This window comes from Lipotes vexillifer, unplaced genomic scaffold (genome assembly GCF_000442215.2).
Source record: "Lipotes vexillifer unplaced genomic scaffold, Lipotes_vexillifer_v1.1 scaffold820, whole genome shotgun sequence".
In the NCBI taxonomy this organism is placed as follows: domain Eukaryota; kingdom Metazoa; phylum Chordata; class Mammalia; order Artiodactyla; family Lipotidae; genus Lipotes; species Lipotes vexillifer.
This window is the reverse complement of record NW_006790074.1, coordinates 394,838-410,802: the sequence shown is the minus strand read 5'-3', so window position 1 is coordinate 410,802 and position 15,965 is coordinate 394,838. Positions and strand designations below refer to the sequence as shown.

The following is a 15,965-nucleotide window of genomic DNA, read 5'->3' as shown; positions in this document are numbered from 1 at the left end:
CAAAAAAAAAAAAAAAAAAAAAAAGGCAGTACAATGGTAGCATCCACTTCATGGGACTTGGAATTACTGGTTAATTAATAAGGGCTTCCCAATATTGGTATTTGAAAGAAATGACTGATTCAGTTGTCCCTCAGCATCTGTGGGGAACTGGTTTCAGGAACCCCACAAATACCAAAATCCACAGATGCTCTTATATAAAATGGCCTAGTATTTGCATATGACCTATGCATATCCTCCCACATACTTTAAATCATCTCTAGATTATTTATACTACCTAGTACAATGTAAATTTTATATAAATACTTGCCAGTGTGCAGCAAATTCAAGTTTTGCTTTCTGAAACTTTCTAGAACTTTTCTCCCCCTGAATATCTTCAATCCATGGCTGACTGAATCCACAGACTCAGAACCCGTGAATACACAGTGCCGACCACATTTGAAAATACCTTTAGTGCATGCCTGGCAGTTAAATACTGTCACTATTGTCAGAAATAAATGACAACTGGTGGAGATAAAAATACTAAATTCAACGTGAAAAACCCCAAAAAATTTTAATTTGAAGCTGAGCTGGGCTTCCAGTAGAAAATACTTTAATACTTTAAATAAAATACTTTAGTTATAATAAAATGTTGAGTAGACCACAAAAAAAACTAGTAATGAAATAAACCTTATCCATAAATTATTGAAATGCAGTAATGATGACTAGAGTCCGCAAGCCTTGTAATTCCACCGCACCACCTTTGACAACAGACTATGCTGTAAATGAGCGGCTGTGCTGAAGTGTACAGGCCTACTGAGGTTGCTTTATAACAACTGCCACAATTCCACACTTAACACCAAGGAAAGCTGCATGTTCTAAAATCAAGAACAATCTCTGCCATTCATAACATTTCAATAATAAAAGAAATTACCTCAATAACAGGTGTATTTTCCTGGAGCTCCGTTGTGTGCGAGGCCAGTAAACCAATCAACCGAGCTACCTTGGCCCTTCTGTAAACAGAGAGAAAATGGGCTCTGAAGTGGAGAGTTAGGACTAAGGAAACCAACCCCAGTTAGTCACATTACACAACTGTAAGCATTAACATGAGATAGAAGCGGAATGAGACAGAGTGAGCAAACATTCCTGTACATATATGGTCCAGAGAAACGTTCCCTTGTGTACACAGGGAGACCTGAACGCAATGCCCTCTGCAGCACCATCTGTAACAGTGACAAAAACTGAGTAAGTTGTGCTTTAATAGTGAAATGGAAAATAAAAATTTTTTAAGGTCTCTGCTTGTTTTTTTTAACATCTTTATTGGAGTATAATTGCTTTACAATGTTGTGTTAGTTTCTGCAGTATAACAAAGTGAATCAGCTATATACATACGTATATCCCCATATCCCCTCCCTCTTGCATCTCCCTCCCACCCTCCTTGTGCTATGCAGCTGCTTCCCACTAGCTATCTATTTTACATTTGGTAGTGTATATATGTCAGTGTTACTCTCTTACTTCGTCCCAGCTTACCCTTCCCCCTCCCCATATCCTCAAGTCCACTCTCTACATCTGTGTCTTTATTCCTGTCCTGCCCCTAGGTTCATCAGAACCATTGTTCTTTTAGATTCCATATAAATGTGTTAGCATACAGTGTTTTTCTCTGACTTACTTCACTCTGTATGACAGACTCTAGATCCATCCACCTCACTACAAATAACTCAATTTCATTTCTTTCTGTGGCTGAGTAATATTCCATTGCATATATGGGCAACATCTTCTTTATCCATTCATCCTTCAATGGACACTTAGGTTGCTTCCATGTCCTGGCTATTGTAAATAGTGCTGCAATGAACATTGTGGTACATGACTTTTTTTTTTTTATTTGTGTGGGGTACGCGGGCTTCTCACTCTTGCGGCCTCTCCCGTTGCGGAGCACAGGCTCCGGATGCACAGGTTCAGCGGCCATGGCTCACGGGCCTAGCCGCTCCGCGGCATGTGGGATCTTCCCGGACCGGGGCGCGAACCCGTGTCCCCTGCATCGGCAGGCGGACTCTCAACCACTGCGCCACCAGGGGAGCCCACATGATTTTTTTTGAATTATGGTTTTCTCAGGGTATATGCCCAGTAATGGGATTGCTGGGTCATATGGTAGTTCTATTTTTAGTTTTGTTTGTTGTTGTTGTTGTTGTTGTTATTGTTTTGCGGTATGCAGGCCTCTCATTGCTGTGGCCTCTCCCGTCGCGGAGCACAGGCTCCGGACGCACAGGCCCAGCGTCCACGGCCCACGGGTACAGCCGCTCCGCGGCACGAACCCGTATCCCCTGCATCAGCAGGCGGACTCCCAACCACTGCGCCGCCAGGGAAGCCCTATTTTTAGTTTTTTAAGGAACCTCTATACCGTTCTCCATAGTGGCTGTATCAATTTACATCCCCACCAACAATGCAAGAAGTTTCCCTTTTCTCCACACCCTTTCCAGCATTTATTGTTTGCAGATTTTTTGATGATGGCCATTCTGACTGGTGTGAGGTGATACCTCACTGTATTTTTGATTCGCATTTCTCTAATGATTAGTGACGTTGAGCATCCTTTCATGTGTTTGCTGGCAATCTGTATATCTTCTCTGGAGAAGTGTCTAATTAGGTCTTCTGCCCATTTTGGGGTTGGGTTATTTTTTTGATATTGAGCTGCATGAGCTGCTTGCATACTCTGGAGATTAATCCTTTGCCAGTTGTTTCATTTGCAAATATTTTCTCCCAGTCTGAGGGTTGTCTTTTCATCTTGTTTATGGTTTCCTTTGCTGTGCAAAAGCTTTGAAGTTTCATTAGGTCCTATTTGTTATTTTTGTTTTTATTTCCATTTCTCTAGGAGGTGGGTCAAAAAGGATCTTGCTGTGATTTATGTCATACAGTGTTCTGCCTATGTTTTCCTCTAAGTTTTATAGTGTCTGGCCTTACATTTAGGTCTTTAATCCATTTTGATTTTATTTTTGTGTATGGTATTAGGAAGTGTTCTAATTCCATTCTTTTACATGTAGCTGCCCAGTTTTCCCCACACCACTTATTGAAGAGGCTGTCTTTTCTCCATTGTATACTCTTGCCTCCTTTATCAAAGATAAGGTGACCATATGTGCGAGGGTTTATCTCTGGGCTTTCTATCCTGTTCCCTTGGTCTATATTTCTGTTTTTGTGCCAGTACCATACTGTCTTGATTACTGTAGCTCTGTAGTATAGTCGGAAGTCTGGGAGCCTGATTCCTCCAGCTCCATCTTTCCTTCTCAAGATTTCTGCTCTACTTATTAGTAGACCAATGATTTTATATGCAAGTAGTCAGTAATTAATATCAGGATAGTGAAGCATATGTGTATATATTCACTTTAAAATAAATTTTTACAAGTCTAACAAATATTGTAAAAATACTTTCAGTGAGGTGTTTCATTACCCAGCAGAAAATGAAGTCTTAAATTATAAAAGTAGTCTTATAATGAAATATAAATTATTAAATATCACTTCAGGTGATTTGGAAAAGTTCATTTCATGGAGAAAATTAGTTTTGATAAGACTTTTTTAATTGGAAAAAAAATGGTTGACTTGATTATAACTGTACTCTTACTTAGTAATGCTTGCATTGCATGTTCCTCATCCAGAGAGCCTCTACTTTTCATATTCGTAAAATAAACTGTGCAGGACCCGTGGAGGGAAACAAATCACACTCAGAGAAGTACCACAGGTAAGTGTTCGTGTTGTCAGAACTCTATCATACAGAGATAATTCTTATGGATTTCAATGCTTCTTGGATTAGCCATTTAAATCTCTAAACATAAACAGATTAAAGAAGTCCTAGGCATTTCTATGATTAGCATTCTGCCTCTGAGTAAGAAGATTATGTTTTAAAAGTAATGGTTTTGATGAAAAAGATTTGGTAGGACATTGGCCCAAAAGTTACAAGGAAAAGCTTCCAGTCACAGCTCTGTCACTGACCAGATACGGGACCACGGTCAAGTCAATTACACTTCAATTCTGAATTGCTTAAATGTGTGCAGTTTAGAAGGTCAGATGGATTAACTTCTAAGTTTTCTCACAATGTAAAACAAATGCTATTATCAAAAACTCACTAATGAATTAAAGGATGCAAGGCAAAAACTTATTTATCTCAGTTCAAAGACAAGCTCAAAATACTTCAGAAACCTTGAAGCACTTTTTCAATCTACAAAATTAGATAATGGCAACCAGATTTATCCAACTAAAAAATGTATCAGGACATGCTAATTAAATATTTTTCCCATCCTCACGAGAAACAATTCCTAACAGAACAAGAGAAAACACCCTCCTTGAAACTCCTACAGTTTTAAGTTGTAATCTATTTAATAGTGACAATATTTCTCAATTTATACCAAATACATACAACTATATCTATATGTAATGCCCTCACAAAACTGGCTCTTCTCATAATTCAGGATTCTTCTTAAAGGTCGCCATTTCGGGTGCCCCTCATGACCCATTACGCTGTAGCTCAGAACATCCCACATCCATAACAGCACACAAAGCTGCAATAGCCAATAAACCTTCGTGCGATAACAGAAACATTCCATGTCTACGTTGTTCAACACAGTATCCACCACATGCATGTGACTATCCAGCACTTGAAGTATGGCTGGTGCAACTGAAGAAATAAATATATATATGTATATGTATACCCACACACACACAAAATTTACTTTAAGGAACTAGTTTTATTATTTTTTATTGAAGTATAATTCATGTACAATATTATATAAGTTACAAGTGTACAATACAGTGATTCACCATTTTTAAAGCTTATACTCCACATATAGTTATTATAAAACATTGGCTATATTCCCTGTGTTGTACAATATATCCTTGTAGCTTATTTTATACAAATTAGTTTGTACCTCTTAATCCCTTACCCCTATCTTGCCTCTCCTCCATCCCTCTTACCACTGATAACCACTAGTTTCTTCTCTATATCTATGGGTCTGCTTCTTTTTTGTTATATTCACTAGTTTATTTTTCAGATGCCACATATAAGTGATATCATACAGTATTTGACTATCACTATTTCACTTCCTTGGAAAATAATGCCCTCCAAGTCCATCTACATTGCTGCAAATGGCAAAATCTGGTTCCTTTTTATAGTAGTAGTATTGAGTAGTATTCCTTTGTATATATGTACCACACCTTCTTTATCCATTCATCTGTTGATGGACATTTAGGTTGTTTCCATGTCTTGGCTATTGTGAAGAGTGCTGCTATGAACATTGAGGTGCGTTATCTTTTCAAATTAGTGTTTTTGTTTCTTTCAAATATATATCCAGGAATGAAATTGCTGGGTCAAAGGGTAGTTCTATTTTTAGTTTTTTGAGAAATATGGAACTAGTTTTAAATTTAAATTTAAATAACCACATGGGGCTTCCCTGGCGGCGCAGTGGTTAAGAATCCGTCTGCCAATGCAGGGGACACGGGTTCGACCCCCGGTCCGGGAAGATCCCACATGCCACGGAGCAACTAAGCCCATGTGCCACAACTACTGAGCCTGTGCTCTAGAGCCCGCAAGCCACAACTACTGAAGCCCATGTGCCACAACTACTGAAGCCCACACACCACAACTACTGAAGCCCGCACACCTAGAGCCTGTGCTCTGCAACAAGAGAAGCCACCACAATGAGAAGCCTGCACCCTGCAACAAAGAGTAGCCCCTGCTCACTGCAACTAGAGAAAGCCCACGTGCAGCAGCGAAGACCCAATGCAGCCAAAAATTAAATAAATGAATAAATAAATTTAAATAAATAAATAACCACATGCAGCTAGTGGCTACTGTATTAGAGCAGATCTAAAATGTTACAGTTACTTCTTTGTGTGTTTAATAAAACAGGCTATTTATTATCCATCTCCCCCACTAGCCCACAAGGTCCATGAAGGCAGCGCTGTGAGCACTAAGACAGTACCTGGCATGGTCCCTCAATAAATGTTTGTTGAATGAATATAATATCAACATCAAAACAAAGTAACTAAACACATTAGTAGAAAACAGGTGGGTAAAAATATGACTGAACAAAGGTAAACAAAATTGGAGCAGGATTTTCAACGTAAATATCAAAGCAGAATTTAAGGCTAAAATCATTAAATGAGGAAAAGATTGTTTGAGAACTAAAAACAGTATGACCTACGAAGGATGTAAGGTGTGAGTCGTTACAAACCATATTAATAAAGAATAAAAAGTAAACCCAATAGTAGTGGGAAACTCCAATCTACCTCTCTCCCAAGCACAGCAAGAAAGCCACAGTGATTACAAACATACAAGCATCATAGTAACAGATGTATATATCAAGCTCTACGATCTAAACTCTGACCACACTTACTCAGTGGGAGGCTGTATAGGATGGCGACAAAACAAAGATTCCAAAGGAAAGGAACCTGGGCGGCTTGAAATTAGTTACCTTCCTCCTGGAGGGTGGGGGGGTGGAGGAACCCTGGGTTACTCACTCCTCCTTCACGTGCCTGATGACTTCATGTTAACTAGGACTAACAACAATATGTACCTCACCAAGTTACTCAAAGAGTCAAAGGAAATAATCCATGTGCAGAAATTACCATGGTGTCTAACATTTAATATGTGCTGAATGGGCTAGCTATGATTACATTATCTACTACATTCATGACATTTTTTTCAATGATTTTTTATTAGCGCACAAAGAGAAATTCATAGAATTCTCAAAGGCTGAAATTATACAGGACATATGATGATATAATAAAGTGAAATAACAAACATAAACCAAAGAGCCTAAACATTTGTAAATTCAGAAGCACTTCTGTATAGCTTAGACAGCAAATGAAAAATAAAAATGCCCATTAATCACAATCATGTAAATAACAGAAATCAAGAGACTGTCATACAGAGTGAAGTCAGAAAGAAAAACAAATATCATATATTAACGCACATATGTAGAATTTAGAAAAATGGTACAGATGAACCGGTTTGCAAGGCAGAAATAGAGACACAGATGTAGAGAACAAATGTATGGACACCAAGGGGGGAAAGCGGGGGTGGGGGGACGAACTGGGAGACTGGGATTGACATATATACACTAATATGTATAAAATAGATAACTAACAGGAATCTGCTGTATTTTAAAAAAATAAAATTAAAAAAAAACTTTACGACAGCAGCTAGGACACTGACACCCAATTTTCTGTTCCCTCAAAAGTCTGCTAAAAGAAAAAAAATTATAATTAAATAACTGGAGGCAGAAAGGAGGGCTGAAAGTAGACCAGAATATGTGAGGAAATCCTAGATGACACACTTAGGTGGAATTAGACAGAAAATGGAGAGAAGGAATTCCTGTCTAAGAACCACAGGTAAAGACAGGTCTTCCCAACAAGGCTAAGAGGCTTGGAATAAAGTAAAACAGAAAGCAAGGATTAGTCATAGACAATCATCAGATTAGAGAACGTCACAATGAACAGGTGAGCTAATTAGATCCTGCCTCCTTCCCATCTCCCTCCCTGATACACAGAATAAACCCTCAATCCTGGCCTCCAGGGTAAAAATGTAAAATTATCCCTGCAGTGAGCAATCTACTCTGGGGTGGGATACAAGTATGGATGAGAACAGAGTGGTCCTCCACACCAGATACTAGAGCAATGAAAGAGGTTAATGGAGGAAAGCCATAAGGTCAGGAACAAGACAAGGTTGCCCACTCTCACCACTCTTATTCAACATAGTTTTGGAAGTTTTAGCCACAGCAATCAGAGAAGAAAAGGAAATAAAAGGAATCCAAATCGGAAAAGAAGAAGTAAAGCTGTCACTGTTTGCAGATGACATGATACTATACATAGAGAATCCTAAAGATGCTACCAGAGAACTAAGAGAGCTAATCAACGAATATGGTAAAGTAGCAGGATACAAAATTAATGCACAGAAATCTCTGGCATTCCTATACACTAATGATGAAAAATCTGAAAGTGAAATTAAGAAAACACTCCCATTTATCACTGCAACAAAAAGAATAAAATATCTAGGAATAAACCTACCTAAGGAGACAAAAGACCTGTATGCAGAAAATTATAAGACACTGTGAAAGAAATTAAAGATGATAGAAAGAGATGGAGAGATATACCTTGTTCTTGGATTGGAAGAATCAACATTGTGAAAATGACTCTACTACCCAAAGCAATCTACAGATTCAATGCAATCCCTATCAAACTACCACTGGCATTTTTCACAGAACTAGAATAAAAAATTTCACAATTTGTATGGAAACACAAAAGACCCCGAATAGCCAAAGCAATGTTGAGAACGAAAAATGGAGCTGGAGGAATCAGGCTCCCTGACTTCAGACTACACCTTGGGCAATAGACTGCCCCTTTCTGAGCCTGTTTCCTCTCTCTCTATACTGGAGAGTCCTCTGAGAAGTAGGGACCTTTATGTGAATGGCTGGGCATGTATTAAAAATGTGTGGCTATTTTTATTTGCAGAATTCTTTGCTTAATAATGAAAAGGAAGGAAGGAAGGAAGGAAAAGGTGGGGGATGAGGAAGAGGAGAAAATGATCATAGCTATCATTTCTTGAGTTCTTACTATGGGCCAGCCTAAGCTCTAAGCCCTTTACAAAATGATCCCGTAAAATCCTGAAGTGATCTTGTAAATCCTGAAGTTACTACTGTTGTCCTCACTTTCCTGTTAAAGGAATGAGCTTAGTGGGGTGAGGTGCTTGGCTCACAGTCACACCCCTTGTAAATGGCTGAGCTGGATTTCCACCAGCTGCCCCAGAGTCTGTATCTCACTGGTGATGAGTGCCCACCCTGGGGAGGGCACCTTGGCTGGGACCTGATCTTAGGTCCACTGGACCCAATGGACAGTCAGAGCTGGAACACACCAGGCATGGCATCTTAGAAGCTCATGGAAGTGTCCCCACTTGAACATGGCTGGGGCACTTAATGACTTGCGGGTGGTGGTGGTGGGGGTGCCAGGGCAGTGCACCAGCAGCCAAGAGATCTTAATGTGCCGTCAGAGAGATCTGACCAGCAAATATCCGCAGGCTGGAAAAACAGCTTCCAATGTAGGCCCCGGTGAAAGAAGTCTTGCTCTGTATTTTGCCATAAATACATGGAGCAGAAATTGCCTTTGAAGTTAAAGAATTGGGCTAGAAGCAAAGCCCACCCCGGCCCGTCTCCTGGGGGTTGGTGAAGAGCAACACAGGGGAGCCTCCTGGCAGATTGAGGGACTGAGCTTATCTGGGGGGATGTGGTGAGGTGCTGCTGGCCTTGGCCTTCTGCCAATGGGGAAGCAGCCCCAAGGGACTGAAATGACTGTCTTGGGAAGAGTTTGGACTTTGGAGAATGGGCTGGACTCCTAGAGTGACCATTCACTAGCTCTGACTTTGGACAAGTCGCTTGACCTCTCTGAGTCTTCTTTTTTCTCGTCTGTAAAATGGTAAACAAAATAATAAACCTCCCCATGCAGAGGTCAGGTTTAACTAAGCTAACACGTAAACTATTTGGTGGCTCCTAAATTTTTTTAAACAGCCTTACTGAGATATAATTCACATAGCTTACAATTCATCCATTTAAGGTTTCCAATTTAATGGCTTTTGATATATTCACAGGTATGTACAACCATCACCCCAGCACTTTCACCACCTCTAAAAGAAACCAGTTAGCTATCACTCTCTCCCATCCTCCTATTCTCCTAGCCCTTGGCAACCACTAATCTACTTTCTATCTTGATCGATTTCCCTACTCTGATCATTTTCACATGAATGGAATCAAATATGCGGTCTTTTGTGACTAGTTTCTTTTACCAGTGTAATTTTTTCAAAGTTCATCCATGTTGCAGCATGTGTCAGTACTCCATACCTTTGTGTGGCTGAATAATATTCTATGGTAGAGATAGACCACATTCTGTTTATTCATTGATCAGTTGATGGAGATTTGGGTTGTTTCCATCTTTTGGCTATTATGAATAATACCTCTCTGAAAATCTGTGTACACGTTTTTGTGGATATACGTTTTTATTTCTCTTGGGTATATACTTAGGAATGGAATTTCTGGGTCATATGGTAAGTCTTTGTGTAAGCATTTGAGGAACTACCAGGCTGTTTTCCAAAGTGGTTGTGCCATTTTATATTCCTACCAGCTACACAGGATGACTCTCCACAGAGTTTTCAGATAAGTCTTTCTGCACCCTTGCAACATCTGACGACCCGAATCAGAAATCCCCAAAGCTCCCCAAAGCACCCACAGCATCAGGTCCCATCCCTTGCTCCTAGATCATGTGGGTATGCCCAGAGCCTCCAAGCCCTGTCTCCCTCTACCTCCTTAAGTAATCCTCCTCTTTGATCAACCTCATTTACTCACATTTTTCTCTCCGAAGGAGCCCTCCCCTCCACTTCTGGGCTGTCCAAACCTGTCTGTCCACCTGGCTTGGTCCTTCCCAGGCTCCCACGGTGACTTCTATGTCTCTGTGAAGCTGTGGCCTCCTTGGAGAAGGGCCTTTGACTTCTCCCTTGCTGTAATCCTCACAGCAGCTGCATGGCCGGCTGCAGGAGCCCAGGCTGGCTGGTGTGGTGGAGAACATCTACATTTGGGCTCAGATGAACCAGGATTCTGATCCTGGCACTGGAATTTATAGCTGTGGGACACCATGCAAGTTCAGCTCCATCCTCCACCTCAGCGTCTGCATCCCAGACCAAATAGCAATGGCCAAAAAAGGGGCAACTACACTCTTCTTGCTCCGTCAGGTAGTAAATATTTGTTGAATGTGTAAATAAATAAGAGCAATATGCAATGCGTAACAAATGCGGTGCTTAGTTATTTCCCAGGCAGTTGCAGGCAACCCTGGCTTGTGCATTCTGTGAAATATTTTCCTTTATTCCTGCAACTGTCGTCTCTGTGGATACCATATGTATACAATACCCATTTTACAGATGTCAAAACCAAGGCTGCAAGAACTCTAGTTGTCAAGGCTGCTCACATCTACAGGAAGAATTTAGGAAAATTTCCGCCAGATTAAGTTATAGTTAAGAACTATAAAGGCCACTTTTCCCAAAATAGGTCTTTAGAACTTGAGACTCTGTAGGTAAAAAGACTCCTAGGCCAAATGAGCTTGAGAAACACCTTGCAGGGGTAGCCTCTCCTGGGACTCTCCTGAAGACTCACCGTGGACATTGCTGTGCAGAAAGGCAGCAGGTGACACTGTCTGCGAAGGCCTCTGGGTGGACTTCCAACATGGTCCCTGCCCCCTGTCCTTTAAGCGAGGGGAGTGGTTTTGGCTGAGGAAGAGCTGGCTTGTTTTGGGGTGGGGGTAGGCGGAAGGTCTTTCTGGCACTGTGACTCCCCCACTCTAGCACATCCTGAACAGGGCAGGAGAGATCCGGCCCTCCTTCTGGGCCTGTAGCACCTCCTCCATAGGGAGAAGGGGCCGCAGGAGGGGAGTCAGCTGGCCTGCTGGTCAACCTTCCCTGTCTCACTGTGATTTCAGGGCTGAGCTTTCAGGGGCCTCCACACTGCTGAAGCCTTACCCAAGGCCTCTCTCCCTCCAAGCAGTTGTGCCAGCCCTTCGCTACTGGAGGCCCAAGCCCAAGAGCAGTGGTCCTGCTCCTGATCTCATGTCTCCTGCTCCTCCCATGTCACCCCACCATGGACTCAGAATCACACGGATCACTGAATGGTGAGAACAAGGCTTCTGAATGCTGCCTGTAACTCCTGCCAGCCACGCTTCCACAGGGCTCACTCTTGGTCCCCTAGAATGAGCTGTGGTTCCATCAGGCACAAGGCTTCTCTTTTGAGCGACAGTGGGGGAGGAGCAGCCCTTTTCCAACACCTACTATGTGCCAGGCACACACGTAAGTGTGGACTCAGTCTGTTCAAGGATTCTTGTCACATTCAAAAGATGAAGAGGCTGAGTGTGGTTCAGGGGCACAAAGTGACACTTCAAGGTCATGCCATCATGGTGCTGGGCCTGGAAGGAGGGCTATCGTCTGCCAAGCCCTTTCCCACTGCCCTGCACACCGTAATGAAGCAGGGCTTCCTCAGTCTCCCACTTCACTCTGCAGGCAGGAACACGACTCAAGGGAAGGGCCCAGGAGCTGAGGTCCTTCCCAGTGGACAGAGATAGCAGTTTGCTCCTTGAAAGAAGAGAACTGGCTTCACTGACCTCCAGGTTAAGTGCGTGTCCCCAGAGCGTGAAGGTGTTTCAGGCATGCTATGCTTCACAGCCACACCCGACTGTCCAGACAGCTGGAGGCTTCCATTCCCCAACGGGCCAATCAGTCAATAACCTTCCAACAGCATGCCTCTGTCACTGCTGGTGTAATAATTATCACTGAAGACTTCTTAATTTCTCACCCATTCACAAGACATCCAGGGGCCAATTATTATTATGGTAAGATATCCACAATATAGTAGGTATCATTTTAACCATTCCTAAGTACACAGTTCAGGAACCTTAAATATGTTCACGCTGTTGTGTAACTCTCACCACTATCTCTACCCAAATCTTCATCATCCACAACAGAAACTCAGTACCCATGAATAGTAGCTACCCTCCATCCCCACACCCAGCCCCAGGGTGGGTGCCTCCCTCCCGGCCCTTCCACCACTATCCCTCTTTGGGAATATATTTGTAAATAAACACCACAGCACACATCCAACCAGGCTGAGCACAGGAAGCTGCCTAGATTATTCTGGTCTCTGAAACCTAATTAGGGAAAAGGGAAAACAACAAAACAAAGATTCCAAAGGAAAGGAACCTGGGCGGCTTGAAATTAGTTACCTTCCTCCTGGAGGGTGGGGGGGTGGAGGAACCCTGGGTTACTCACTCCTCCTTCACGTGCCTGATGACTTCATGTTAACTAGGACTAACAACAATATGTACCTCACCAAGTTACTCAAAGAGTCAAAGGAAATAATCCATGTGCAGAAATTACCATGGTGTCTAACATTTAATATGTGCTGAATGGGCTAGCTATGATTACATTATCTACTACATTCATGACATTTTTTTCAATGATTTTTTATTAGCGCACAAAGAGAAATTCATAGAATTCTCAAAGGCTGAAATTATACAGGACATATGATGATATAATAAAGTGAAATAACAAACATAAACCAAAGAGCCTAAACATTTGTAAATTCAGAAGCACTTCTGTATAGCTTAGACAGCAAATGAAAAATAAAAATGCCCATTAATCACAATCATGTAAATAACAGAAATCAAGAGACTGTCATACAGAGTGAAGTCAGAAAGAAAAACAAATATCATATATTAACGCACATATGTAGAATTTAGAAAAATGGTACAGATGAACCGGTTTGCAAGGCAGAAATAGAGACACAGATGTAGAGAACAAATGTATGGACACCAAGGGGGGAAAGCGGGGGTGGGGGGACGAACTGGGAGACTGGGATTGACATATATACACTAATATGTATAAAATAGATAACTAACAGGAATCTGCTGTATTTTAAAAAAATAAAATTAAAAAAAAACTTTACGACAGCAGCTAGGACACTGACACCCAATTTTCTGTTCCCTCAAAAGTCTGCTAAAAGAAAAAAAATTATAATTAAATAACTGGAGGCAGAAAGGAGGGCTGAAAGTAGACCAGAATATGTGAGGAAATCCTAGATGACACACTTAGGTGGAATTAGACAGAAAATGGAGAGAAGGAATTCCTGTCTAAGAACCACAGGTAAAGACAGGTCTTCCCAACAAGGCTAAGAGGCTTGGAATAAAGTAAAACAGAAAGCAAGGATTAGTCATAGACAATCATCAGATTAGAGAACGTCACAATGAACAGGTGAGCTAATTAGATCCTGCCTCCTTCCCATCTCCCTCCCTGATACACAGAATAAACCCTCAATCCTGGCCTCCAGGGTAAAAATGTAAAATTATCCCTGCAGTGAGCAATCTACTCTGGGGTGGGATACAAGTATGGATGAGAACAGAGTGGTCCTCCACACCAGATACTAGAGCAATGAAAGAGGTTAATGGAGGAAAGCCAGCCCCACCCCAAAGAAAAACCCAACCTGGAAAATGAAGAGGCCTCCAGCCTGCCTACCTGCTCTTCAGCTAGGTGGGCTCCCAACATACAAGTCAACTAGTCAACAGGCATCATCCACTCACAGGCCAGCCCTTTAAAGAAGACGTTGTTGGAGAAAAAGACTAAGAGAACCAAAGGGGAAATGTGTACTGCCAGTTTCTATGTTGATCAATTTAACCATTTATTCATAATATAAACTAAATACCAAAGATCACCAAGCATTTGAGGAACCAACAGGATTAAAAAGCAGAACCATGATGAAAATGAAGTGACCCACCGGTTAAAACGAATAAAATTTTTATAATCCTAATGTTTAACCTTAAATATCAGTCATAATATTTAACCCTAAATTCTATTCCAAAACAGAATTTTTATAATCCTATAATTTATCCTCAAATTCGAAAGTACATTTTAAATCAAATATAGGCAGCTAGGAAAAAGGACCAATCAGAGAACAAACGAACAAAAACTTGAAAATATGATTGTGAAATAAAATAGTGGTTCTCAGTAAAATGAACAAGGATAAGTATCAAGCTTGAAAGCTCAAAGATAAAGTCAGGGAAGAGCAGTAAAAGAGAGTTTAGCAGTTCTTCAAAAGGCTGAACACAGAATTACCATATGACCCAACGATTCCACCACTAGGTATGTACCCAAGAGAAATTAAAACATATGTTCACATAAAACATTTATACACATGATCAGAGCAGTGTTATTCATAACAGCCAAATGTGGAAGCAACCCAAGTGTCCATTAAGAATGGATACATGAAATATGGTTTATCCATACAATGGAATATTATTCAGTCATAAAAAAGAATGAAGTGGGAATTTCCCGGTGGTCCAGTGGTTAGGATTCCATCCTTTCACTGAGGGGCCCAAGTTCGATCCCTGGTCAGGGAACTAATATCCCACAAGCCATGTGGCACGGCCAAAAAAAATGAAGTACTAATACACGCTACAACATGGATGAACCCTGAAAACATTATGCTAAGTGAAAAGATGCCACTCACAAAAGATCACATTTTGTATATTTATATGAAATATTCAGAATAGGCAAATCTATAGACAGAAAGTAGGTTACTGGTTTCCAGGGACTGAGGGGAAGAGGGTAACAGGTACGAGATCTCACTGGGTGATGAAAAGTTCTGGAATTCGATAGTGGTGATACATGCACAACTTTGTGATTACACTAAAACCCACTAAACTGTACAGTTTTAAAAAGTGAATTTCCATCATATCAGGAAACTAAAAAAGAAAAATCACATGATCATATCAATATATGCAAAAAAAGCATTTGACAAATTCCAACACCCATTCATGACAAAAACTCAGTAAACTAGGAATAGAGGGAACTTCTTTAACTTGATAAAGACTATCTACAAAAAAATACAGCTAACCTCATATTTAATGGTGATAAACTCAAAATTTTCCCACTAACATCAGGTACAGGGACTTCCCTTGTGGTCCAGCAGGTAAGACTCCATGCTCCCAATGCAGGGGGCCCGGGTGCAATCCCTGGTCAGGGAACTAGATCCCACATGCGTCCCACAACTAAGAGTTCTCGTGCCACAACTAAGAAGCCCACGTGCTGCAACTAAGAAGCCCACATGCCACAACTAAGACCTGGCGCCACCAAAATAAATAAATAATATTTAAGGGAAAAAAAGATCAGGTACAAAACAAGGACATCACCTCTCACCACTATTCCTTTTGAATATCACACTGAAAGCTCCAGGTAATGCAATAAGACAAGAAAAGGAAACAAAAGGCATACAGATTGGGAAGGAAGAAATAAAACTGTTTGCAAATGAAATGACTGTCTATACAGAAAATCCTGAAGAATTAACAACAACAAAAAAACCTCCTGGAACTATTAAGTGATTACAACAAGGTGCAGGATACAACGTTAATATATAAAAGTCTTACCAGCA

The 15,965-nt window shown here is 41.0% G+C and overlaps 1 protein-coding gene across 1 annotated transcript in view; it reads right to left on the bottom strand.

The window, feature by feature from the left end:
• The window catches only part of ULK4 (unc-51 like kinase 4), a 114,603-nt gene that overhangs the window by 61,499 nt on the left and 37,139 nt on the right, over nucleotides 1-15,965 (bottom strand). The window contains 1 exon segment of the mRNA XM_007472126.1: nucleotides 911-989. Coding sequence (XP_007472188.1) covers nucleotides 911-989 — 79 coding nt within the window.